The sequence below is a fragment of the Rhinolophus sinicus genome, linkage group LG01, assembly GCF_036562045.2.
Source record: "Rhinolophus sinicus isolate RSC01 linkage group LG01, ASM3656204v1, whole genome shotgun sequence".
Lineage (NCBI taxonomy): Eukaryota > Metazoa > Chordata > Mammalia > Chiroptera > Rhinolophidae > Rhinolophus > Rhinolophus sinicus.
The window spans coordinates 170781408-170809186 of NC_133751.1; the positions used below are offsets into that span (position 1 = coordinate 170781408).

The 27779-nt window shown below is 37.0% G+C and overlaps 3 protein-coding genes across 3 annotated transcripts in view; all 3 read left to right on the plus strand.

Annotated features, from left to right (window-relative positions):
• Nucleotides 1-28: 28 nt before the first annotated feature.
• Nucleotides 29-4761, plus strand: ASDURF (ASNSD1 upstream open reading frame). The gene is made up of 4 exons (XM_019740761.2): nucleotides 29-245; nucleotides 2034-2087; nucleotides 3345-3420; nucleotides 4043-4761. Exons 1-4 carry the CDS (start codon nucleotides 150-152, stop codon nucleotides 4111-4113), a joined length of 297 nt encoding a protein of 98 aa, XP_019596320.2. The 5' UTR covers nucleotides 29-149; the 3' UTR covers nucleotides 4114-4761.
• ASNSD1 (asparagine synthetase domain containing 1) lies at nucleotides 4135-8532 on the plus strand. Its single transcript, XM_074339137.1, has 3 exons — nucleotides 4135-5607; nucleotides 5905-6086; nucleotides 8170-8532. Exons 1-3 carry the CDS (start codon nucleotides 4135-4137, stop codon nucleotides 8453-8455), a joined length of 1941 nt encoding a protein of 646 aa, XP_074195238.1. The 3' UTR covers nucleotides 8456-8532.
• A 3760-nt stretch (nucleotides 8533-12292) lies between these two features.
• ANKAR (ankyrin and armadillo repeat containing) overlaps nucleotides 12293-27779 on the plus strand; it is a 53660-nt gene continuing 38173 nt past the window's right edge. Inside the window, exons 1-7 of the mRNA XM_074339164.1 lie at nucleotides 12293-12665; nucleotides 14494-15119; nucleotides 17874-18311; nucleotides 19798-19961; nucleotides 20599-20702; nucleotides 25500-25680; nucleotides 26800-27019. Coding sequence (XP_074195265.1) covers nucleotides 14519-15119; nucleotides 17874-18311; nucleotides 19798-19961; nucleotides 20599-20702; nucleotides 25500-25680; nucleotides 26800-27019 — 1708 coding nt within the window. The 5' untranslated portion in view covers nucleotides 12293-12665; nucleotides 14494-14518. The remainder of the gene's footprint in view (nucleotides 12666-14493; nucleotides 15120-17873; nucleotides 18312-19797; nucleotides 19962-20598; nucleotides 20703-25499; nucleotides 25681-26799; nucleotides 27020-27779) is intronic.

Here is a 27779-nt window from a genome sequence, read left to right on the forward strand (position 1 = left end):
ACCCGGACTGCGCAGGCGCTATTGATAGGCCTCATGGGAAAGGGGAAAGTGAGGAGGTGGAGCCTTGGGGTGATGAACGTGCTGAGTCGCGGGGCTTGGAGGCTACTGAGGCGCTAGCCGGGCTGCGCATCCTGCGTATTTTTCGCTCGATGGAGATGCCCTTCCGGGAGACACGCCCAGAAAACGGAGCCGGGCTGGTCCCGGCAGACAACTCGGCCCCTCACAAAGAGGATCTTAGCTCCAAGGTGAGTGTGGGACGAGGCGAGAAGGCCCACAGGCTCGGGACCGGGTGCCGCTGGGCCTCAGAATGCCCACCGCAGCAGCATGGCCCGGCCTCGGCTTTGCCCACCTCGGCTCCGCTCTTTTTATTCTTAGCTCTGGACAGTTACAGTTAAGGGAGATCCTGAAACTTGCCCCGAAATTAGACCCAGTTGGGTCAGTGGGACGGAGATTTAGTTGGGGTTAAATTTTTAGAAATACTGCCCAACCCAGATCCGCTGCCGATATTCTCCATCTCAGAAAGTGTCACCGCCATCCATTCAGTTTTCCACCATCCGTTCAGTTGTCCACCATCCATTCATTTGTCCACCAACCATTAAGACTGCCACTAAGTTGGGAATCGTCCTTGACGTCCATCACGACGTCCTATTCGTTCTGCTTCTGAAGCTCATTTCACATATGTCCCTTTATCACCGTGTACACTCTTAACCATCCTAAATCAGCCACCTTCATCTATTTACCATCGGAAACCCTGCAAAGACTTCCAAACTGGCCTTTTCTCGTCCATCGTTACCTTCTTCCAATCTATTCTCCACGTTAGCCAGAGCAACAGTCGATCCTAAAACCGCGTCTTAATTGTCATTCCTCCAGCCTCCAAAAAGGGGGAACGAAGCCAGTATAATGTAAATCTTAACTGCCATTAAAAGACAAAACATTTAAAAATATGTTGGAGATGGGGATGGTTATAGCCTTTGAGATACAGATGTCCTCTATTCTTTGGTTCAAACCCAAACTAACATTGACATCTTGGCAAGTCTCTAATCCCTCTGTATCACAGTTTCCTTGTTTGAAGTAAAGAGAAAAATGACCTGCCATTCCTAAAATGAATGGGAAAGCATTGTTCAAACCTAAGTTTCAAGGAGGTTGTGCATGGTCTTCCAGTTTAACTCAGTCTAGTCAGTTACTGCACTGACTTAGCTGGAAAGACAGAGGGGTACACACTCGTGGTGGGTGAATTTTCAAACCACACGTAGTCCACTCACTGCCATAGCAAGCCACTTACACTGATATGACAGATCCCTGAAGTGTGTGAGGCAGGACAGATTATAAAACCTGATTTTAGAGATACTAGTGATACTATGTGATCAGTCATGTTCAGAAAATAACCACCATTACTGAAAAGAGTTAGAAATTCAGTTTCCACTTAGTTGAGTCCTTTCCTACTTACAAAAAGTGAGGCCTCCTTCAGCAGTGCCAGCATTGTTGCCAGTCTTTGGCATACAAAGACTAATGAAGAAAGATGGAAGGTGATAGGTCTTACTGCAGGTACAGCATTTAGTACACGTGCTTGGGCTGCACCATGTAGAACACAAATCATGAAAAGTGTTGGTATTTGGTGGGGAGGGGGAAGTAGCCCACCCCTCATTCCATTTGCTATTTATTATTGAAATAAGCTAAAACATAAAAGAAATCATTGAAAAACTGGTGCATAGTGTCTGTTTCAAGTAAAAGATAAAAACCTTGATTGTTAACGATGGCCCTTGCATGAATGCTGGTTACCAACACCAAACCCTCTGTTTGGATTCAGTGGGTTGTCTGACACTTGGCAAGTTTAATTGCTGTTTCGTCCCTCAGCCTTTCCACACCTGTACCCTCGCACAGACTGCTGCTGAAAAGAATCTGTGTTCACAGACTGCCCATTTGGACAATCAGTACATTATAGCCCCTTATCCCATCTCTACTTTTTTTTAATGGGCCCTCATTGAGCGTACTTCGAGAACCTCTGATTTAAGAAGTTTTCTTTATTTCAATAGATTAAAGAACAAAAAATTGTTGTGGATGAACTTTCTAACCTGAAGAAACACAGGGTAAGTTATTAGAGTGATTCTGAATAGTATATGGGAGGGTTTGATTCTATTTTATTAACTGTATACTAAAGTTGTAAGAATTTTATATATGATTTGTAAGAGTTCATCATCTTTTTAAACTGCAAAAGTGAAAAGTATCCAAGATTATGTAAAATCACATATAGATATCTGTTGATAATCATATCTATAAACATACAGATAATCATAGTTGATATTATATTTTTTCCCATCATAAAATTCTTACTACCTTTGAACCAAGTGATACTAATGGTACTATGGTATCTTGGAGCTGTATTCACTAATGATATTTATTTTGTACTTGAATTTGATATTTTCTTTAGAAATAAATGGACTTTAAATATATTGAGGAGAGAGGGAACTATTCCTTTAGGTGAAAGTGGATAATAGTTGAAAAATAAAAAGGATAAATTACTTCTCCTATCCCTCAAATTTTTTTATACAAATCTTCCAAATGTTTAACGTGGTTATTTAATGCATCCATAAACAAGCAAGTTTCTGCTTCATCTGTAGTTTTACTGTCAAAAATTACATTTTAAAGTTCAGAAGAAATGATTTTGTGCTCTTTAAAGCATATTAAAGATTATTTGATAACTGACAGGTTAAACATTTCTGATGTTGTCACTTGTGTAATATTAGAGGTTAAAGCACAATTGATACAGACTTTCTAGAGAACAAATTGGCAGACTATATCAAAACCTTAAAGGCATATAACACTTTGACCCCACAGTTCCATTTATAGGAATTGATATTTAGGAAATAATCATGGGAGTGCACAGAGATTTAGTTATAAAGACATTCATCACAACATTGATTTTTAATAGTGAAAAGTTGGTAACACCTTAAATATCTAAAACTTGAGGATCGACTAAATAAACTAATATGTTATACTTACCCAGTAATGTATACTTACCCAAAAATAACTTATTAATAAGAAAAAAGTATTCTCACTGTATTGTTTATAGGTAAAAGCAAATTATATAGTGTATAGCAAAGATTTGAAGGAGGATTACTCTATAATTTTTGTAAATTATAAATGTGTAGGAGGCTTTTTTGTTAAAGAAATATGGTATTATGGTACAGAAAAAAGAGTTTTACCTCAGTGACAATGGTAGCAATTTCTGGATGTCAGGATAATGGGTAACTTTTGTTTATCTGTGTGCTAAGGTAGGGTTCAGAGGTTTGACATTGTTGCTTTTTAGATCAAATCATAATGTTAGTCTAAATTATGTTTTTCAGAAAGTATATAGACAACAACAGAACAGCAACATATTCTTTCTTGCAGACCGAACAGAAATGCTTTCTGAAAGCAAAAGTAAGTTTTTTGTGTGTATTATATGGAAATGCACAGAAAGTCTTTTGTAGGCTTTCTGTAGAAATTCATGATGGTACCTAAATTATATTATACTATCTATATCTAAATGTTTAAATATATAGCTAAAGATCAGGTGGTGGTATACCTGTTAATAACATTAATGTAGTGGTTTTCTTCAAGTTAACCTTCCAAAGATGAGTCTATGGTAAAAATAAAATAAAAAATATGTAAGATGTGTTAGAAAGCAATAATTATTAATGTGTGCTTTGGAGTTTTAGATAGATCCCAGCATGAAAAACTATTCTACCACTTTCACTCTTTGTGACTTTGAGTGAATTACTTGGATCCTACAAAATCCTGTGGGATTTAAATAAAGATGGTACATATCAAGTGCATAGCCCAGGGCCTGGGCTAAAATAAACATTTAATAAACAGAAACTGTTTTCCTAAAAGATAAACAGTCATCAATAGAAGCCTGTTGTAAATTATTATTTTCACTAACATAGTGCATTATACTCAAATGGTTTGATCTTGGTAAATAGCTGATGTTACCCTGTGAATTACTAGGTAAAGGTCCAGGAATTTTATTTTACTTAATAGTTCTTCTCCCCTCCCTCCACAGATATATTGGATGAGCTGAAAAAAGAATACCAAGAAATAGAAAACTCAGAGAAGAACAAAACCAAGAAATAGTCAACTTGACTTCACATAACAATGTGTGGCATTTGTTGTTCTGTAAGCTTTTCCATTGAACATTTTAGCAAAGATTTGAAGGAGGATTTACTCTATAATCTTAAACGACGGGGACCACATAGTAGCAAACAGTTGTTAAGGGCTAATGAAGACTACCAGTGTTTATTTTCTGGTCATGTGCTTCACTTAAGAGGAGTTTTGACTGCTCAGCCTCTGGAAGATAAGAGAGGCAATGTGTTTCTGTGGAATGGAGAAGTCTTCAGTGGAATAAAGGTTGAAGCCGAAGAGAATGATACTCAAATAATGTTTAATTATCTTTCCTCTTGTCAGAATGACTCTGATATTTTGTCACTCTTCTCAGAAGTCCAAGGTCCTTGGTCTTTTATATATTATCAAGCATCTAATCATCATTTGTGGTTTGGTAGGGATTTTTTTGGTCGCCGTAGCTTGCTTTGGCATTTTAGTAATTTGGGCAAGAGTTTCTGCCTCTCTTCAGTTGGTGCCCAAATGTCTGAAGTGGCCGATCAGTGGCAAGAAGTTCCAGCATCTGGAATTTTTAAAATCGATCTCAAATCTACTTCCATTTCTAAATCTGTAGTTTTAAAATTGTATCCTTGGAAACGTATTTCTAAGGAGAATGTTATCAAAGAATGTGTTAATAATAGCCTGACCCAGATTTCAGCAAACTTGCCAACATTTGTATCGGTAGTAGCAAATGAAGCCAAACTGTATCTCAAAGAACCTGTTGTTCCTTTAAATATGATGTTGCCGCAAGTTTCATTTGCTACTCATTGCAGTAACATTTCCAGCATGCCTCCTACAAGACAGACACTTCAGGGTTTTCTTGCTGATGGAAACATGAAGGAAAGAGTTCGCCAGTTCATTGATGTCCTGAGTATTGCGGTCAAGAGACGAGTCTTATGTTTACCGAGGGATGAAAACCTGACCCCAAGTGAAGATGTGAAAACTTGTGATAGGAAAGCAAATGTTGCAATCCTGTTTTCTGGGGGTATTGATTCCATGGTTATTGCAACCCTTGCTGACCATCATATTCCTTTAGATGAACCAATCGATCTTCTTAATGTGGCTTTCATGACTAAAGAAAAGACCATCCCAGCTAGTTTTAACAAAAAAAGGAGAAAACAGAAAACTTGTGAAATTTTAGTGGATTCTTTGGAGGAATCCTCTAAAAATGCTGCTGCTGCTGCTGCTGATGGCCCTGATAAACAATTCAGTGTGCCAGACCGAATCACAGGAAGAGCTGGACTAAAGGAACTGCAAGCTGCTAACCCTTTCCGGATTTGGAATTTTGTTGAAATTAATGTTTCTCTTGAAGAACTGCAAAAATTAAGAAGGACTCAAATATGTCACTTAGTTCAGCCCTTGGAGACAGTGTTGGATGATAGCATTGGCTGTGCAGTATGGTTTGCTTCTAGAGGAAATGGTCAGTTAGTGACCCAGGATGAAGTGAAGTCATATCAGAGCAATGCAAAGGTACGGCGTGGTATTTCTGCCCTGAAGAATTTCTGAGACCTAAGTGTGACCCTTTACAGCTTTTAGCATTTAGGTTGCAAGAATACAGCATATTTTAGTTGCATTTAAACTACAACACAATGTATATGCCTTTTTGAAAATTGGACCTATTTCACTGTTTTATGACTTTGCCTTGTGGTTTTTCTCTGAAAGTACTATCTTTGAGATTATAGTTTTTAAGCTTTGCTTTTATCTTAGTTGTTTTCCTCACTGTCTGTAGATAATATTTTTTATGTGGATTTCTTTAAACCTTTCTAGGTAGTTCTTACTGGAATTGGTGCAGATGAGCAACTTGCAGGTTATTCTCGTCATCGTGTCTGCTTCCAGACACACGGGCTGGAAGGATTGAATAAGGAAATTGAGATGGAACTGGGTCGAATTTCTTCTAGAAATCTTGGTCGTGATGACAGAGTTGTTGGTGATCATGGAAAAGAAGCAAGGTAACTAATTCTCTATTTGAGTGCTGTTGGATAATTTTGTAAAACCAATAGACTGTAAAAGGAGATTTTTAGGTTCCCTTTTTCTTTGCAGACTGTTCAAATGAATAACAGTGGCAACAATAATATCTTGGCTTTATAATAACAAACAGACCAGCAGCAGCAAAGCTGGGAGGAGCCTGAGAAGAAGTTGTTTTCCAGAACTCATTCTCCAACAATGTCTTTTCAGTAATTTTTAAAGATGATAAAATAACATGATTGCTTTTAAGATTACAAAGAAAAGGACTGTAAAACTGAGGTAGTGAAATACTGAGAGAAGGTATCTAAAGGGTTTGGTTTTGTTTTAAATGTTTGCTTTCCTTCCAGTAAGGGCACAGGCCCTACTCCCAAGCTCTCTCCTCCAATGTTGTAGAACCTGGCTTTGTTGCTAGACGTTTCTGTATGGATAGAGCCATACTGATTTAAATGGTGCTTCCAGTACTGGGTTCCCCTCTGTTATATGTGATTTTGAACATAATTTAGTCATATGTTGCAGGCCTAAAACCTTCAAAGAGATCATTCTTTTTCAATGTGGAGGTTTATTTTTACCTACAACATATTTCTAATGGTAGTAAACAAGTGCTTGAATACAACTTTTTAAAGCGCTGAGGATAAAGGAAGATGTATCAATTTAGTTATAAAAAGCAGAAATTTGTTCAACTAGGTTCATTTTTTAAGTGGTAGCTTATTGCAAGGATCCAAGCATGCAAGAACAGGGAATCCAAGTAAGCCGTTGTGGGAATTGAAACATCATAATAACACCTACTCGGAAACTTCGCTGATTCTTGTCTCTGCATCAGTCTTTCCACTGAACTATGGTGGAAGGGTTGTCATTCTTATGTTGCCAGTTCTGACACATGTAAACTTTGACTACTATGTCATTCTATCATAATTTTCAAAATTTCATTATGAAGAGAAATAATGCCACAATACAAAGTCTTTAAAATGTTTTCCTTTTGAAGGATGTCTGTGTGTGTGTGTGTGTGTGTGTAGAAGAGAGAGAGATTGATTTTCAGTCCATTATTTTCAGCTAGATCAGAGAAAAGGAATTTATTTTATTTAGTAAAAGCAGTTAATTCTAAAGGTCCCATATGAAACCCTCAGGTAAAAATGCATGTCAAGAATGTTTAAAACACCTAATACAGAATTGTGATTTAACAAATACCATTATAGTGGTTAGATCTAAGTAATCAATTTATTATGTATTTTTACATACATATTAGCAGTAATCTATTGATTAAATTCTTATATTTAATTAATTTATAAATTCTTGTATTTTACAATTAATTCATTTTTATAAAATATTCCATATAATAAATGCCTTTACCCTTTCAATCTTTCTACTTGAGCTAGAATAAAATATAATGACATAAAAACACTAGTATAACTGCATTGTATTTTGAGGAATTAGAAGGAGGGAGAGTGTTAAAGTATTAAAAAGGAACAGAATTTTGTAGGAAATCAGGGAAGCCAAAAAAAACAGCAAGTCATTTTAAAAACCTAATATTTTGTTCTGTTACACCAATTTGTTGCTATTTAAATGGTTTAAATGTAATTAAGTAATTTTGATACATAAAGTCTTACCATAAGTAAGTGTTTCACAAGTTCAGGATTGTAGAGCCCTTCAATATTGCTTTCACATCCCTAAAATTCAATTTATTTAGACATGATAAAGAGCAGATATAGACTGAACGATTGATTTAAGACCATGCTTCTTTTCAAGACATCCCCAAAAATATCTTGTGAAACTATTTGAAATTATTTCTTGAACCCATAGGCCTGATGTATTTATTTATTGGGGCAAAATTTATTTATTTTGTACCATAAATATGCATATTCAAATTAAGTGTTGTGAAATATTTTCTTAAGGTGATTAAATTTTAGCTGTAAAATTGTGCAAATAACCAGAATATTTTTAATTGAGAAAAATAACACCCTCAAAAATTAATTTTACTCTGTAAACTTTAACATATTGAATAAAATGCAAAAGAAATGATCATTAAATTGATTTCATTTTTTTTATAGTGTTTATATTTATTTATTTTAGATTTCCTTTCCTGGATGAAAATGTTGTCTCCTTTCTAAATTCCCTACCAATTTGGGAAAAGGCAAACTTGACTTTACCCCGTGGAATTGGTGAAAAACTAATTTTGCGTCTTGCAGCAATGGAACTTGGTCTTACAACCTCTGCTCTTCTGCCAAAACGGGCCATGCAGTTTGGATCCAGAATTGCAAAAATGGAAAAGAATAATGAAAAGGCATCTGATAAATGTGAAAGACTCCAAGTCATTTCCTTAGAAAACCTTTCTGTTGAAAAGGAGATTACAATGTAATATTTCACAACGTAATAACATTTACTGAATACTGATTATATAAAAATAAAATACTCTGCTGCTTTATTGTTGTACAATGTAGTGGTTTCAAGGTTCATTAAGTGAATTTTTACTTAATTGTGCAGCTTAATATAGCCAATTTAGTCAAATGGACAGTCTACAGAAAGATTATTGAAAGAAAGTCGTGGATTTTTAAACTGTGATATTAACATTGTTTTGAGCTGTTACATGGTAATGTCCTGCTAGCAACGCTAAAAGAAGGCAGCTTTTACTCTTTCACGGTAACTACATCCAGAATTAACTCCATTTGTTGTTGCCAGAGGCATGTTTTCAGATGGCACTGTTTGACAGTGGAGAGAACTAAGGTTTAGAGAAGTTAGACAGTTTGCTTGAGGTTCACACTCCTGAGCAATACTTGGTACTTCTGTCTCTTTAAGGCGACTCATTTTCCCACTCTGGGGACTTTTGAAGATTATTATAAACATTCTCTTCTCCCACAAATCTCTAACCTTCCTCTCTTTGCCCCTTTCTCAGCTCATGACCTGGGTTTTTCACCGAGAGAACAAACTCATCAGGCCAAGAATTGCCTCCACTCTCCAGCACCAGAACTTTTAATTTACCTGTAGGTACACCCATCCTTTCCTCCTGTCTTGCCATTAGAAAGGGAAATGTGTCCAGCTACCCATGAGAAGGTGGTGCCTCTCCCTGCTCTCTGTATCTCAACCCTTCCTGCCTTTCAGCAACCTTGTACTCGTTTCTCTAGTATCTTTTCTGTAGGATCCTTCCTATCATCATTTAAAATATTCTATCTATATCAATTTAAAATGTACATCGCTGGTCCTACATCTTCTACTTACTCTCTCTTGCTTCCCATCCACATCTACCCTCCCACTTTTCACCTACTCACTTAGCTCCACTCAATCTGACATCCACCCACATTATTCAGTAGTGACCATCATAGCAGGGTCATTGGGATCTAACCACAATTAAGGCTGATACCCTTTCTGGATCTGGACATACTTTGATTCTTTTAATCATAGTGGAAAAGAAATTTTAGGACACACGTACTAACAAACAGAGCCTGGCAAAGACTTGCACATGCCCTGAATTTATTTCCTGGTAAATGCAATGTTAAAACCAGATTTAGACATTACCTGAATATTACCAGATTTAGACATTACCATTTCTCTACCTGAAGGCAGACAACTTAAAGTGTCTGTGTGGTCGTAAGCACTAATTTGACATTGCTCAATATGGGGTTAGACAAACTAAGAGGTTTACCCAGCAGCCTAGAGTTGAATATAATATAATAACAACATGATTAAATACTAACTACAGTATAACTCTAGTTTATATAGTGCTATGTGCCAGGCATTATTCTATGACCTTTACATGTATTCATTTGATCAGTTGAACCTCTGTAGGGAATCTCTAGGTCACCTGCTCCAGCAGGATACTCTGCATGTTTGCTTTCTTTCTTGTTGGTTTTTGTTTTGTTTTGATTTGTTTTGTTTAGTCTTAAGAAGGCCTGATTGGTTATAGCCTTCTTGCTACTTAATCTCAAATTCTGGGATGAAGTTCTATGTTAATCCTTAAAGGAATAATCTTTCCCAAGATTTGAAACACTTAGAACAAACCATCTGGATACCTAAACAAAACTTTTAGGTAGAGGAATTTACATATATTGTTCATACTTCTTCAGTGCAAAACATACAAATCTCTTAAAGAAGGCAGTGACTTTTTGACATACCTAGCCATAGAACAGCAATGATAAATTTACTAATATTCACTATCTCTATAGCAGCTGTTAAAAAGAAACAACAGACCCAAAATGGAGTCACTTTTGCTAAGCCCCACCAAGACTTACTACCTAACTTCAATGCAGTTTCAGTCTCTCCCAGGAGTGGAATTTTAAACCAATCTGGAATGTCCTGGTCAGCACCAATAAGAAAATCTGCCTGTTAAGACCCCCTGCCTTCCCCTAAGATAAGGCGCCCTTGCTAAAATAATCCACTCAAACCTTAGCCCACCTCTTTCTCCCTATAAAAACTTATTTTCTACAACTTCTCAGAACTCTCTTCTATTTGCTGGATGAATTGCTCAGTAAAGCCAATTAGGTCTTTAAATTTATCCATGGAAGTTTTGGTCAACACAGAATGATGACATGGATGGAGTAAGAAATTCTGCCTCCGGCACCAAAACGCTCCATGTTGCTAAATTCAGTGGAAGTTTCAGTTCTCTTTGACCAAGCAGCAGAATCCTGTGAAGTTGATCATTCCCTTATTCATGAAACACTTCTTGGCTTCTGTGACCAATCTGGGCTCTGCCTTCCTGACAGCTGACTCTTTGTCTTCTTTGCTGACTCCACCTGATCTTTAAATATTAAATTCCAGGTCTCTATCCTGGGTTTTCAGTTCTTCTCTATTCTCTCCCTCTTGGTGATTTCAGCCACTTCCCTAGCTTCACATACCCTAAGCTTGCCAAACTGTACATGTTTAACCCAATCTGCCGTTCTTAGCCCGGACCTGTGTAAGACATGTCTGACATCTCTACTTGGTTCTCTACCAGGCACATCACATCAGTTATGTCCACAACTGAACTCTTAATCTTGCCCTGATCCCATTGCTCCTGACAGAAATTTAAGTGTCACCTAGATAACACTGCACTCTCATTCAATCTGTTACCAATACCAACAGGCCACCTCGTTATTTTTCAAATCCATCCACCAGTCCCCCATTTCCACTGTCCCGACTCTGGCCTGTGTCTATCCTCTACTGCCACCAACCTAATTATTAGACACTTTTAGAATAAAGTTCAAAATTAGAATAAAGTTCAAAATCATTAACTCAGTAGCCTGCCTGATCTGCCCCTCGCCTATGGCTGCAGCCTAAGTTTGGGCCCACCTCTCCTGTTCTCTGCAAGGTTTTGTTTAGTTTCTCAAAAGTTTCAACTGTTGTCTCAACTCAGTCTGTCCGAGCGAGAGACCCTGCTCGCTGCGCCATTTGTCATGCCTGGCGGCCTGTGGGGCCCTCTGGTCCCGCTCCCCACATAAGAACACAGGATATGGTGAGGCCAAAAAGGAACACCCACGGGAGCCATAGATAGGGGAGTCATACCACTATATTCTCTGGGTGGGTGGGGGAGTGAGGGGGGGGGCGCAGTAATAGCCACACAATCCGCAATCAGCAGTCCACCATTCACTTCTCTGCCTGTCAACCAACCAACCAATCAACGCAAACCGGTTATAGCTGATGGCCAACCAATCACAGTTGACAGTCATTCACTAGCCTGGCCAGCACCTCCCCAGCAAGGCTGAGAGCCTGGAAACTGCTCTCTGGGGACTGTCCCCACAAGTTCTTCTCCACCTATTGTTCTCTGTCACAATCCCTTCTCCAACTCTGCTTGAATAGCTTTTTTTCATCTTCCAGGCTCAACTTAAAGATTACTTCCTCAGGGCAGCCTTTCCCAGCCCCTGGTCTAGGTTAGCTTTTCCTGTGCTGTCATTACATCTTACGTTTATCACACTGTTTAAATACACCGGTATGCTTTTCGGTGTAACTAAGCTCTTCGGGGCTTGGTGTCTGCCCTGTTTTCCAGGGCCTCCAACTCTGAGCACAGTGCCTGGTTCATAATAAGTGTTCCACAAAGGTTTGTTGAATGAAAGAATGATGATGGAGGTGGGATTCCAACTCAGGACTCCCTCAGAGCCTAGTGCTTTTGCTTCTGCCACTCTGTTTTTGTTTTTGCTGAGACAAACAGTGAAAGGAATAGAAAGGCAAAGTGACCAGAGCAGGAGGAGCTGCTGAGTTCTAAGGAAGGGGCGGAGTGGGGGTGGACATGTGTATGGAAAGAATCTGAGCAGTGCCAAGTGGCTGCGAAGCCCGCCAGGTGGGAAGTACGGCCCACAGAAGCACCGCAGGGGGCGGGGGTGCCCTTGCCTAGTGCCCAGAGTCCCGCTGGTGCACAGCCGCTGAGGCGGGGATTCCCCAGAGGGCCCACGCTGGGTGAGCAGGTCCCTGAGGCCCTCGCCTCAGGAAGTCCTCCGATCCTCCGGGCTGCATCTCCCATAGGCACGCGGAGCTCCTAACGGAAGACTCCCGCCCAGCCAGAAGCCACCCAAGAAGACCACTATCTCCGGCGCCTAGGAATACTCCAGGGACCCGCGCGGATGCAGCTGCCCTCTCCAGAACAAGAAAACAATCATTTAAAAGTAGGTTTCTTCTTTTTTCTTGTGTTTTCCCTTTTCCCGTGTCCCGGGTATACGTCTTGAACTTGAGTATGGACGGACCTGGGTTGGTCCTGATTCTGAAGGTGGAAAACTTGAGGAACATTGCTCTGTAACCTTCCTCGTCTCCATTTCTGTATCTATAAAGTGGGGATACCAACACCTATCTCCCTGAGCCGGATTCTCAGTGTCCTACCAGAACTACCAGCAGCAGCATCACTTCTGAACTTTCCAGAAAATCAAATTCTATGGCCCCACACCAACTTATTGAATCAGAAACTGGCGGGAGGTCACGCAACTGTTTTAACTACCCCAGATTGATTTCATTGCAGGCTAACTTTTGAAAAACATTGTAAAAAAAAAAAAGGACCAATTAAATGAAATAAATAAAATGTTGTGTATAAAGAGCTGGGCAAATAGTAGATGCTCAATAAATAGTGGTTATGGTTATTATTATTCCAGAAACAGGCAGTTAGTTGCACAGAAATAGAAAGTTAGGCAGGCATTTGCTGTCCTTCCATGCCTTTTAAGCAGGTCTTTATTTTCTTGCTTTAAAAAAAGAAACTAAAAGCAAAATAATCATATGCCAAAAAGGTTCTCCAACAAAAGAGAATAGGTATGCAACAATAGTTTTTCATATATAAACCTACTTTGTTTTGACTTACTTGTTAGTATCTTTGGACTTCTTTAGAAAAGCAGAACATGATTAATGTTAAAGATTTTACAATTTTGTTTTAATTAAAATTCCAACTTACTTATGCTGCAATTAGTTTAAGATTGAAAAATGTAATGGAATTGCCATATGATCCAGCAATTCCACTTTGGGATATTTAGCCAAAGAAACTGAAAACACTAACTTGAAAAGATATATACGCCTTTACGTTTTTTGAAATGTTATTTACTCTAGACAAGCTATAGAAACAACCTAAATGTCCAACAATGGATGAATGGATAAAGAAGATGTGAGATGTGATATATATATATATATATATATATATATATATATATATATATATATATATTAATATAAGACTCAGTCTTATTTTACTATAATGTAAGACCGAGTCTTATATAATACAATATAATATAATACCAGTTCTTATATTAATTTTTGCTCCAAAAGACTCATTAGAACTGATTGTCCAGCTAGGTCTTGTTTTCGGGGAAACACGGTATATATATCACATATATAGTATATAATATTCACAAATATATATATAGGAATACTATTCAGCAATACAAAAAGAATGAAATCTTCCCACTTGTGACAACATGGATGGACCTAGAGGACAATATGCTAAGTGAGATAAGTCAGGCAGAAAGGCAAATACTGTATGCTTTCACTTATATGTGGAATCTAAACAAACAAACAAACACAACAAAATAGATTCATAGATACAGAGAACACATGGGTGGTTGCCAGAGTGGAGGGGGGTGGGAGAATGAGTGAAAAAGGTGAAGGGGGAATAAGAGGTACAAACTTCCAGTTATAAAATAAGTCACATGGATGTAATGTACAGCACAGGAAATCTAGTCAATAATATACAGTGACAGAGGTTATTAGACATATAGTGGTGATCACATTGTAAGGTGTATCAATGTAGAATCACTATGTTGTACACCTAGGTGAAGCTAATAATATATGTCAACAATACTTTAATTTTCAAACGATGTTTTAAAAAGATTGAAAAATGTAATGGTTGACCATGAAACAATTAACCTAATAAAGATGAAAGGAACAGATAACAGTTCTTGAGCAATCCAGCTTCATTACCATGGCAAATTTTATCACTTGTCTTTTCATTCATTGCAGAAACTTCAAAAAGGACACACTAGAAATGTTAAGATTGCCTAAAAAAGGATTACCTAGATTTGATCAAATTCAAGACGAAGAAACCTACCTGGAAAATTTAGCAGTACAGAGAAATGCTTCTGCTTTTTTTAAAAAATATGATCGGAGTGAAGTACAAGAGTTGCTAACTACTGCCCTAGTTAGCTGGTTGTCTGGTAAAGAAGACATCCGCTCTCAATTAGATGTCCCGTGTGGACTTATGAGTCAAATGAGTAATGTGGGCTTCGGCACTGCCATCCTTCTCACTCCTGTGGACCCTACTGCCCTCTTAGATTATAGAGAAGTCCATCAGATCATAAGGGAGTTGGCTGTTGGAATTTATTGCTTAAATCAAATTCCTTCCATCAGTTTAGAAGCGAATTATGATCAGAGTTCTTCTTGTCAGTTACCTCCAGCTTATTATGATACCAGGATTGGGCAAATTCTGATCAACATTGACTACATGATGAAAGCACTATGGCATGGAATGTACATGCCCAAAGAGAAACGAGCCAGATTCTCTGAATTGTGGCGTACCATGATGGAAATTGACCCGGATGGGAAGCCTCAAACAAATAAAGATATTTTTGCAGAGTTTAGCTCAGCAGGTAAGAGACCTTAACACAGTTATTTTTGTTAGAATACTTTTTTTTTTAATTTAAAGATAGTTGATTTGTGGCTTAGTTTTAGATATTTACCATATTTCTTAAGAGATTTTTTAAACTCCAAAGAATCTTTTCAACAAAACTTTAATATTTTTCAGTGTCTCTGAAAATTATGTTTTAAGTAAACATCTTGTTTCTTTCAGCTTAATCTCCAAGTTCTGCAAAAGCGATCAGATTTCAGTTTACACTTTTTTCTTGTAAGGCTTAAATAGGAAAATCCATAATAAAACCAAGGGTAGATGGAGTGCAATGAGAAAAATCTTAAAACTTGAAAAAATGATTACCAGATTTGTTAGCCATTCACATTGCCATTTTTATAAACCTCAAAAATGAATAAGAATTGAAGTTAAGGGTAAATAATATACATCAGCAATCTAAGCTTTGGTATTTAGTAGCATTTGGTTTCATGAGCATTTATTCTTGATTCACTTAACTTTTCAATTCCTCCCTCCTCAGGGCCATACTTCTGTAATGCCTGTATATAAACAATAGATGCCACTAAATCCTGGTGCACTCCCTTCAGCATGTTTATGTTTTTTCATTGGTTTTGTTTTTTCGTTTTTTTACATTTTCCTATGGTTCCTTTGCAGGCCAAGTGGAATGGGGTGTGAAATGGTGAATGTGTACCCCACATACTGTAACAAACTGCTTTCATTGATCAAATATATCTAATAATTTTCTAAATAAATTTCTGTAGTTTGTGAGCACAAGCTTAAAAACAAGTCTCAGTTCTGGTACAAAATGCATTAGGATTTCACTTGACTGGAGGAGAGAGCCTGGCAGTAGATTTTATATAGATTTTATATCTAAAACTGAACAAGGGAGACAGCTCATCTTTAAGAAATAAAACGTCACCCAGATGCTTTCTTTCTTGATTATTGGGTTACTAAAAAAATACCTTGGAAACCAGATTAGTTGTTTCTTAACTTCTCGATAAAATGTGGAAGTATTACGATCATTTGAATATTTAATGAAGCTAATATGGTAAGTTACTTTCATGGAATTGTTTAATTCTTATTTTTTCCTTCTCTGTGGTTGACAGCTAAATCAAAAACTATATGCACACACAAATTTTACATATGTGTTTGTAAAGGACTCTAGTTTGACTTACTCATTTTAGAAATATTCATTGAGCCTTCATTTCTTGCTGAAAAAGAAAAATAAGTTTTTTGTGAAGAACAAGTAAACAGTAAACTTAAGTGTAACTTCCATGAAAAAGGGACCTTACCTGTTATGTTTATCACGATATGTTTAATGCCTGACACAATGCCTGACACATACTAGACATCAACAAATATTTGTTAAGTTGCATTAAATGAATTGAATTGAATCAATGAATAGATATGTGGGGCAGAGGTATTATACATCTTGAGAGATTGAGTCTAGCATGGCTGTCCCAGAGGGATTTAATAATTATGCATCGAGGGAGCAGCCCCTCAGCAAAGGGGTCACCCTCCTACCTCTGTCTGAACCTACTGATTCTTCTGTAGGCACATTCCGTACTTTACTGCTCTCCAAAATCCATTCTCCCATTCTTTCATCTCCCTTCCTCCCCTCCAATTTCCCTTTGCCTACCCTTTCCCTTCTTTCTCCCCTCTTCCTCTTAGTGAGGAAGGAAAGGGGCTGTGCTGTCTTGGAAAGGCAATTTGGGGGTCTCACTGCACCTTAATCTGATACCAAAGTACTTAAATATATTTCAGTGCTTCCAATTTCTGAGTCTTTCTGTGTTGAGAATTGACTTGCTCCCCCCACTCCAACCCAGGAAGTTTTAGAGATTATCAACCCTGCTCTGACTTATACTAAAATTTTTTAAACTGTCAGAAACACTTTATTATCTTTATAATCTCTTAACTTATTTTACTCTTTTGCCAAAGGGAGATGAATCATAGTGGCTATTTTAAAAGTCCTAGAGTATCTTGGAAATTTATAGACAGATAGATGGATACAGGAAGGGAGGAAGGGCGGAGGAAGGGAGGAAGAATTTGAGGGGAAAAAGGAAAAAAGAAGGGACAATTGATTTTATCATTTACACTTTAAGGTGCACATGTTACAAACTCCAGATTTTCTTCAAATTCATATTTTATAATTCTGAGCTATTTTCTCAAGCCTAGATTAAAGATAACATTATAAATGTAACTATCTTTAAAAAGGGAGTCTTTAATTTCATCATAACTGGGAAGAAAATGTAACAGGAAATTTGTCATTTATAACAGAGTAAAATCAAGTTTTAATTCTTATGTGATTTACCAGGATTAGTCAGTTTTTTAGCGATTGTATATGTTTAGCTTCTGTTATCAGCAAAAAACAAAACAAAAAAAGTGTGTACTACAGCACTTGAAAAGCAAATTATACTTTTTAGCCCAAGTGAAAAATTGGTTCCCTGCTTAAAGGGAGATCACATTTTCTTGTTCTTCCATATTTTTCCTGATTTATTGTTTCCATTGTATTGTGTTTCTTTTACTTTAAAGAGAATGGAAATCTATTCTTTTTAATTGTACAAACTTCCATCTTTAATTACTCTGCCAAACCACACATCTACCTGCTTTTCACCTTTAACAATTTTATTGGCATTTCATTGTCTCTTTACTATCGTGTTACTAGGATTTCAAGATGAAATCCTGTGTTCAATCTACTATACTGATCAAGAAGCCAAATATGAGGTTTTCACTATCTAAATTTTTCTTTTTCACCATGAAGGTTTGATTGATATTACAAAGGATCCAGACTTTAATGGGATCTATGATGAAGACATGAATGAAGATCCAACATATAATCCCAATTGCCCTGAAGAAAAAGCTGTATTTATGAAATATGCTGAAAATATTATGCTAAAGTTGACATTCAGTACCACAGAAGTTCAACAGTATGAAAATGTTTTTATATTTGAAACAGCCTATTGGCTTACTAATGCTATAAAATATAATCAGGATTATCTTGATATTTGCACCTACCAGAGACTACAGCAACGATTATATCTTCAAAAAAAAGTTATTCAAAAACACTTTGAGAAGAAAAAAGAAATCAGAAGAGAGATAGGATACCTAAAGTTAATATGTTTTCTGGTTCCATTTCTACTGAGTTTAAAAAAGAAGATGAAAGTTCCATATTTAAGTAGTCTGCTTCAGCCTTTTTCAGGTAAGAGTATCACTAAAAATCAAATATAAAATAGAGATATATATTAAATTTAAAATTAATTTTGTTTTAGTGTGTGATTCCAAGTATGTAACCTAGCTGTAGCTTGTTAGAAAAAATAAAATTTAATGTCTCCAAAGCAATATTGAAAGACTTAAAACAAGTTCTGAGAAATTGGGAAATATGCCATGTTCATATTTCCCAATTCACAGGGACCATACTGTGAATATATCATACTTCATCTAACTTATTTTATAAATTCAATGCACTTGTATTCAAAATCCCAATCATGTTTTTCATGAAAGTTTATAAATTGATTGTGAAATTAATATGGAGCACTAAAGCATTATGAATGGTCTTACATTTATGAAAAAGAGCTGAAAATATATTTTAAAACTTTAGTAATGTATTGGCACTGTAATTAGCAAATAGACCAATGTATGCGAATAGAGAACTGAAATAGGATCATATTTATATGGAATTTGACAGGAATGTGTGTAAACTATTTCTCCCACGCAGATTAGCACACAATTTGTGTATTTTCTTTGGTGCCTAAGCATGTGGGTTTATTATAGTGGGCTTTCTATTCAGATGACAAAGTTTCAGCAGAAATTTTGCAAATCATTTGCATTATGAGCATTTAAATGGTGAAGATGATTATCCATATCTGTGAGCTATTTACAAATGGAGTCATGACAATGCTTGTCCTGAGGTAGAGGAGGGGGATGGCACACATGTGGAACTAAGAGGGCCTTGCTTAAACAAGATGTTGGCTATATCTGTAATGTTTTATTCCTTAGATTATTGGAAGCAAATATGACTAAATGTTAATAGTTAATTCCAGATGGTGAGATTAGGGTGTTATATTCGTCTTTGTATTTTTCTGTACCTTTTACATTTCTCAAAATACATTATACACTTTATATAGATGAAACCATATTCTGCTAACATGTTAAAATAGTGAACAAACCTTACTGAGATTTTAGAAAATTATTTTTTTTAAAGAAGTGTTTTATGTGTGATTTCGTTACTTTCCAGAAAAGTCAGCTGTTTGTTTTTGTAATGTGAGAGATACCCGCTTATTCCTTTTTAATGTCTCTTTTTACCTAAACTAGCTCAGGTAAGTTTTTGCTTATTTAACCAAAGATTCCCTACAGCACAGAGTTTCAAATCTTTTCTGATAATTAGAAGATAATAGTCTTGAGTTTATATATAGAAATCAATAAGTAGAATGATGTTTTGACTATTCTTTTGGGATGTCTGCACAATGAAGCTACAGAAAATGCGCAAAATATATAAGCATATTTTAATGCTTAAAAGATTCACTAAGAGCATAAATAATTTATAGGCTATGATTGCCAAGATATTCATTTCATGTGGATTCTTTCACTGTGCTTGTGTGAATGAGAATCTAGATCTCCAAATATAATGTTTATATGCTGTTTTTTACTTTTTAAATAAAAGGTTGTCTTCTTGTTTCTTTTTTGAGATGACAAGGTTAAGACTGAGCGAGAATTACCTCCATTTATTTACGGACGAGATTTTAAGTGCCAGAATTTTCACTACAAAGAGGATCAGTATTTTCATGTTCATGGAGGAATTGAATTTGATATTACCACCCCTTCAATTGAGAATGCTTTGGAAGATTTTAAGGTTTAAATTATTATTGTTCCTGAAATGGTTTGTCATTTCACAACTCTTTTATCTTATTCTCCATTCAGAAAGAGTCTCTGTTGGTATAGGAATTGAATATCTTCCCAACTCACTTATTTTCTTATACATTATGTAACAAACATAAATTAAGTACAAACTATATCTAATGTATTATGTTAGATGTCAGAGAGATAAAATGACAAATAAGCTAGGTACAACTATCGTCCTCACAGAATTTACAGACCTCTAATGGACCATAGTTGCCCTAGAATCCTTAACCAAAGAGTGCAGTAGAAATCCCTGAACATACACTAAATATTATTCCATTTTCATCAAACATTAGTGTTAGAATAGAGATCCTCTAGAGTTTAGAAACAATAATTCTTCATCTGGAATTTAGTATAAATATTATACATTTCAACTGTCATTGCTTTTCTATCTTCTCTATATTTTCTTTCCTTTTGTATTTTTTCCTCACTCCCAAAGGAGAGGTCAAATACATGCCACTATTATTAAGGTCTGATGGGATACTATATTAAAAAGTTGTCATTTACATGTATAAAATTTCACCTAAAAGAAATCATAATTGTTTAGATTTGTTTAAAGATATATTTTAGTAATGTAACTCATGTTTTAGAACAATGTAGAAAAAATACGAGAATGTGCTACCACTACATTTGTAGAAGATTCCGGATTCAAAGAATATTACTCAATACCAGTCATGGAATTTAATGGAAAAAGGTAAGGAACTTTCAGTAATTATTCACAGTAGCCACAAGTTGTTGAAAGTTAGCAAAAAACAAAGTGTAAAAATGCAAAGACTAACTAACTTAAAACCTCAGGATGGCAATCCTAAACAGTAATAATCCCTGTGAATGACATATGGATTAAATGAAGTATTAAATGTTATATTTATTACTTTGTATACTTTGATACATTGTTTGACAATCCTTAGAGATGGTAATTAGTTCTTTTAATTAACACAATGGTTAAATGGGGATGAAGGTGGGTATCAAATCCTTTGGGCCCACTGAAAAGCAGTGGACTCAGCACACCCTTTTTTATTTCCATAAGGAATATGGTTTAAAATCCTCTTCCTCTGCTGGGTCTCATTATGCTTGTCATCTTTTGAAGCAGTATGTTTGCTAGGGTCTTTTATATGTTGTGTTCTTGGATTTTCACATCTTGGACACTGAAGTTTGGAAATAGGGGCAATAGTGCTCAAAGGAAACAGTTAGGTTGGAGGTACAGACTTGAGATTTAAACGCATATAGGAGGTTTTTGTTGTTATGTTGTCATTTTCCCTTAAAGGCATGGAAGTAGTTGAGAGGATACAGCCAAGTCTGGAACTCTGGAGAATAACAGCTTTTAAAGGGTGTGGGAAGAAGCAAAGGAGAGCAGAAGACACTGAGAAGGAACAATACAAGTAGAGGAAGACCAAGAAAGTATGATAGTTTGGAGGCCAAACGGGGAGAATTTTAAGAATATGGAAATAATTAAAAGCATTAAATTCAACAGAATAAAAGGCCAAGTCAATTTAAGACTGAAAAGAGACCTCTAAATTTGGCAAAGACTTGGTAAAAAGTTTTAATTGTGGTCACAAAAGACTATGTGTATTGAGTAGAAAGGTAAATTTGGGGAGAGTTCATGGGATGTGAAGAAGTAAAGACAGATTATCAATTTCTTTCAAGATGCTTGGCAGTGAGGAAATAGAAATAAGGCAGAGGGAGAAATAGGATAAAGGATAGGTTGAGCTTTCCACTGACTACTGTCTGGATGCACACACGGTACTAGAGCTGAAGTCAAAGACTCTGTGGCTAATGACCTCCATGATTTTGAAGGTAATTAAGTAGCAGATCTCATGCCTCTGGAATTGCTTCTGTTGATGTGCTTCTGACTGGAAGAGGAATCTCTCGCTCAGCCACCCAACCCTTGTTGACACACTCCATGTACGATCCTTGCCAAGCTAAATAGTATCCTGGAGGCATCCTGGAGAATAAAACTGTATTCTCCCAGGCTCTCCCAAGTTCCAGTGTCTGGCTGGGCACTTATGATACTGGCGATGCTGGGATGAAAGCTGTAGTTGGTGACAAGTTGTGGGTGAATGAGTCTGGTTGGCATACGCACACTGCCATTGCACCTTCAAGTATGTAATCATATTGTTGCAACGGGATGTTACGGTGGAATTGTTTCTCTAGTTTCTGACTAATGCACAGCATTTGGTCATCAGTGTTGGTGAACTGTAGATAGATGGATTTGAATTTGTAGGCTTTTGAAACGACCATAAGCTTGTTTTCTGACCCAGCCAGCATGCAATAAAAGTAAAAACCACAAGTGGAGTAATACTCAGTATTTTCCTGACTCCTATGTCAATTACTAGAGAACCTTCATATGCCTATAAAATCTACCCCCACACAATTATTGCTAGGATTCCCATAGGCCCATGAACCAGCACTCTCGGGTACTCTGAGAGACCTTCAGTGTCCTCCCTTTCTGCTTGAGCTCCCTGTAATAATCCACTGATGGGCCCCTAGAGTCCAATAGGCCCCATGCAGGAAATTCAACATAATGCTCTTGTCGTGACACTGCCTCTCCTGGTTGTGAAGCTGGTGTCACCTCTGGGGCTGGCTCCTTTGGATGCCTACTAAGTAGCAGGCATCAATTGTTGAGACATGTTGAAGCCAATCCAATGATGTAAGGAGAATTTCTATTCCAATTTTATTGGTTTCAAAGAAATGCTGCCTGGAACCTCTAATACTTTGGTGCAAAAATCACTGTTTCAGTAGTTTTGCTTATACTTGTTTCTTTCTGTGACACCGCGATCATTCTATGTTGGTGCTGAACCAGAGAATAATCTGAGTGATTGAAAGCATGGCATCTCAAAATCTCCCGTTTTCTTTGATTTTAAGGGCATTGTTCTTGGACCAAGCTTATGTATCTTGATATTGTCTTTCCTCAGAATGATTTGATTTCATGGGAGACTCCTAGTCCCTATGAAAATAGGATCAGTGTCATTGGCCCTCTAGTCATGCCTGGACACATCTGAATCCTAGATTCATTTTTGTCCCAGGTTAGGTTCTCCCACCATACGTACCAGCATCACAAAATAGGCATTGCAGTCATTCGCAGGGCTTGGCAGTCCATAAAAGTAGAACTCATGAATTATTAAGAAGGCAAGACTGGGGCAAATAGATGATTAGATACCGGTACTAAAATGTCCTATTTTGGAGAGAGCACACCAACATCATGTTACAGTTGTGGATGTGAGAAGGCATGTCAGAAATCAATATAATGTGATAGTGGTGCGTCGGGGAAGTGTGTTAGAAGCTCATCACCACAGTCCCTAAGCTGGGTATGGATTCTCAGGTTGAAGAATATGGAGAGAGTTATTTTCAAAGTGAGGCTCCCCTATTTTCCCTGTTGATGATTAGACTCAAGGTTTTGAGTAAAAACACTGGTATGCCACTCTGCGGTACTTGGATGAGGGTTTCCTCATAGCACTGGCCTTCTGGGCTTTTTGTGCTTCTAGTAATCATCTCTGTGTGGGCTGGTGCTGCTGGCCTGTAGCTCAGGTTGTAGATCCAACGTTGGTGGGGGTCAGACTTTCTCCTGGTAGAAAGACCTTCACCACCACTTGCTTCTCCTGTTTATAAGGTAGGACAGCCTCCTGTTGGTTGTAGATACTTTATTTGTATTGGATGAGTAAACTGAATTTCTAGAAGCAATCTGCCCACCTTCCCTTGGTATTTGTTAAGTTTATAAAGTCTGTTTTATTGCTTGAGCAGTGATCTAAGAGTGTATCACCAAGTGCCAGGGCCCCAGAGGTAGTCAGCATCTTCTGATCCCATGGTCATTATCACACCCAGAGCCTGCTCCCTGGAGAAGCCACGACAAGATGGAGGTTGCTGGCACTGGGATTCTACTGAGTAGAATGACGTAGAGCTGGGCCACTCAGGGAACAAGGCCATCCTCAGTGTGATCCCTTAGCTTAGGTCTATGAAGGCAGTCTTGTGGGACTTGGAGTGTCTGTTTGTGGCATCCACTCTTAGCAGTGTGTCTAATACTAAGGGAAGGTAGCTGTTTTCTCCTAGAAATGTAGTTTAGTCATCTAATAAGATTCAAACATCCAGGTCAGATCCATATAGCTCCTTAAGGCCTCAGAGCATATCATCACTGTAATTTGAAAGTCTTCAAATCCGAGTAGGATTCAGAATACCTGCTCCTTGGTTTTTGAAGGCTGAAGTCTAATAAGTTAGGCAAGTCCCCACTGATGAAGGTGGCACCTCCATAAGTCAGTGCCCACACACAAAGTGACAGGTCCCACCACCTGGATTGGTACTGTACCAGCAAAGTGTGGGTGAAGACAGCATTTAGTTTATATTCTCGTGTTCTCGTTTCCTTTTGTTAGAGAGGATGGTAGATAGGAAGAATGACAACCTCAAATAAACGTGAACAGGTCCACAGACATGCCTCCATCCATGCAAAGATCTATTATATTCAGAAAACTTGGAGTGAAGTAAAGGTCAAGGAAGAAAAGGTATTAGCCTCTGGCTAGTTCATAACAGACTGTGTCCCTAATACCTTCCTTCAACTGACCTACAGGGCCCAGTGAGTCCTCCTCAGCTTGTGGGCAAGGAGTTTTCTTAGCTTAGAGAGTCACTGATTCACTTCCCTGAAAATTAGTGCAATGGGAGCAAACGACTCAGCACCCTTGGGAGAACTGGCAGTCCCTGAGCAGCAGAGTGAAGAGCCATTGAGGGGGTGACCACTGTCAACAATACTGTATTTACAGCCATAAATATTTGCATTTAGAGCAGAAACCCAGGTAATCTTAAGAGGCTTCTGTTGGCAGAGGTAGAATCAGCAGCTGAAATCTGGACATCGGAAAAGTTACCTCATGGGCAGAAGTGAAGGACCACCATTTTTTTTTTTTTTTAACCTGTGATGATAAGCAACCCTAGGGAAAAGAGTCACTCAGAATGTTGTCCCTTTCCCATTCCCATGTGATAGGGGACTGGGCTGTTGCCTGCCTATATCTCAAGGACCTTGTGTTTCTAGAGAAACCTTGGGGGTTTCTCTAGTCCACTGCTGCAGTGAGTAAAGGTCATGGAGCCGTTCCCCAAAGCATCATTCTAGGTCAGATTCAAGGTAAACTCTTGAGAAAGAAAATGTAGACATAACTAGATTAAAAGAGTTAATATATAAATTTGTAATAAGCAGGGTAAGCAGATGGTTAAAAGGTAAACCTAAAATTCCTTCAGCCAGAGTTAGGGCTTCGAGTGATTTAGGCAGTGTCCCTGGTCACTGAAGGACAGAATCAATTAGAAGGGCCAATATGGAGAAGATATTTGGTATAGATAATAACCCTTGATAATTAATAACACTTGATAATCATGTTATTAAAATATTTACAATCAAGTACAATTTAAATGGTATTTTTGTATTTGTTATAAAAAATAAAGTTTTGCCAACATAGAAAAAAGGAGTACATCACTTCAAAGTCAGAAAAATTTACCTTAAAAAAATTTTTTTTAATAGATACTATGTGATCTATTTTGAACTTGAAACTTACTATCAGCAACTATATAAGACCCAGTGGTGGGGAGCCATAAATGAAATAATGAACAACCTAAGACCCAAAAGACTTCCTCTGACAGACGTTCAATTACATGAACAATTTAAGAAAAAATTTGGTTTCAAAAAAGCCATGAAATGCAAGGTATTTCAGTGATTACCACATAATTTAGTGTAAGAAGTTATATATTATAGATAAGTTTATATCTCAAATTTTTATCTATGGATAAATAATAGGTTAAATAAAGGCTTCAATATAAAATTAAAATTCCACATTTTAGTAGTTGAAAAGTTATGCAATTCTAAATTATAAGTTTCTGGCAGGGTTACAAAACTACCTGTTAGTGAATGGGATTGTGATTAATCTTAATAATTGCTAATATTTACTGAATGACTACTTTGTATGCCAGGCACTATTATAAATGCTTTCAACAAACTCTGTCAAGGAACTGGTATTGTTATCATTCCTATTTTATGAATAAGAAATTTGAGATGCAGCAAGTTAAGTATCTTTCCCAAATCACATAGCTCATAAATAGCAGAACCAGGGGCTTCGGTCCTGGGAACCAAACCTAAGAAGTAAACCTAACGTCACAAATCAAATCTCCATATCTGCTTCAACCAGCCTTGACTTACAGCTTCTGGACCTGATACATTAACTGGTGAGCTCACTAATTTCAAAGAGTACACTGGTACTTATTTACCACATATTGGTTTGAATGCCCATAAATTTTATAAGTTAATAACATATTAGTTTAATTTTAAAATATTACGTGATCAGAATGTCTCAAAGAAAAGGGTGACATTTTCACCTCTCCATTTTGAGACCTAGAGCAAAGAACACAAACTATTTCTGCAGCAATATATTTCAAGTTTCTAGACTTCTAAATTAAAGCTATCTTCTTAAATCAGAGGAAGAACCCAGTGATCTCCCTTTGTTTTTAAAGTACATCAGAAAGATACATGTCTACCCTATTTTAATTGTCTCCAAAGAAGAAGGACCTGCAACTTCTTTCTTAAAACAGAGAGAGAGAAAAATAACTTCCTAAATATATTTTTTGAATTGTTGGTGTTTCTTTATAGCTCTAACAACTTCAATCATTCCCCACTGAGACATTTTCTAAATGGATCATGTGAAAATTCTACTGAAATTGAGCACCAGTTATGTGATTATATTAAGCTATTTCATTGTCTTTTTTTTTTCCTTAATCAAACTTTAGGTGTATTTTGAAAAACCTAATTCTGGCTTTCTTCATAATTTTAGAGTATCCCATTTGGTATGAAGTCTGCTGTTGAAAGAGGATTATCCGCTGTTTTCCACACATTTAGCCGTAAAACCTCCAGCTCGACGATCAATGTTTCAGACGAGGCCGGCTATGCTATTTTCCATCATGCAGCTCTGCACAACAGAGTTTCTATTATATGCCAGCTGTGCAACGCTAACTTCAATGTCAATCAGAGACGCTTCGTTATGTTTAGCCAAGGTATCATCAAGTTTTCGATCTAAAGTGTTTTTCTTTTACTTACCCCTATTCAGCATTAAGAATGCGTGTTGGTTTTAGAGCAAGGTTAAAATTTGGTATTGTTACCTAGAGCAAAATTGAGGTTTTTGTTTCATTTATCTCAGAGGGGCTCCTTTTAGTTTTCTAAGGGTCACTTATTGCTCCCTTATCTGCAGTTATTTATTTATTTACTGTGTCTCCCTCACTTGAATATAAGCTCCATAAAGGGCAAGGATTTGGTTTCCTTTGTCTGCCATGGTATCCTAGTGCCCAGAGGAAGGTCTAGCATTGGTAGGTGCTCAGGAAATAATGAATGGTTGAATGAACGCATGGATGGATGGATCAATGCAGGGTAGTATTTGATAATCACTGGCATAATTAATATACAGTGATGTGCTATAGAAATTCAGAGAAAAGGGAGATAAATAAAGATTCTAGCAGAACATCCATTTCTTATCCCAGGGTTCTCAACCACGGGATAGTTTCTTCATATTATATAAACTTAAATTGTATTTAATAACAAAAATTTCCCCTATAATATTTTTTAGGATTAATGACCCCTTTAAGGCTATCATCATTTAAACTTTAAAAAGCATTTTTTCCCGATTATTAGATATACATACTCATTTATGTATCCTTTGGAATATATTTAACCAGTATAAAATTAATAAAGTTGAAAATGAATGTGGAGGTCCTCCATAACTGAAGAGAGAAATAGATATAAAGTGTCAGGAATGGCTGA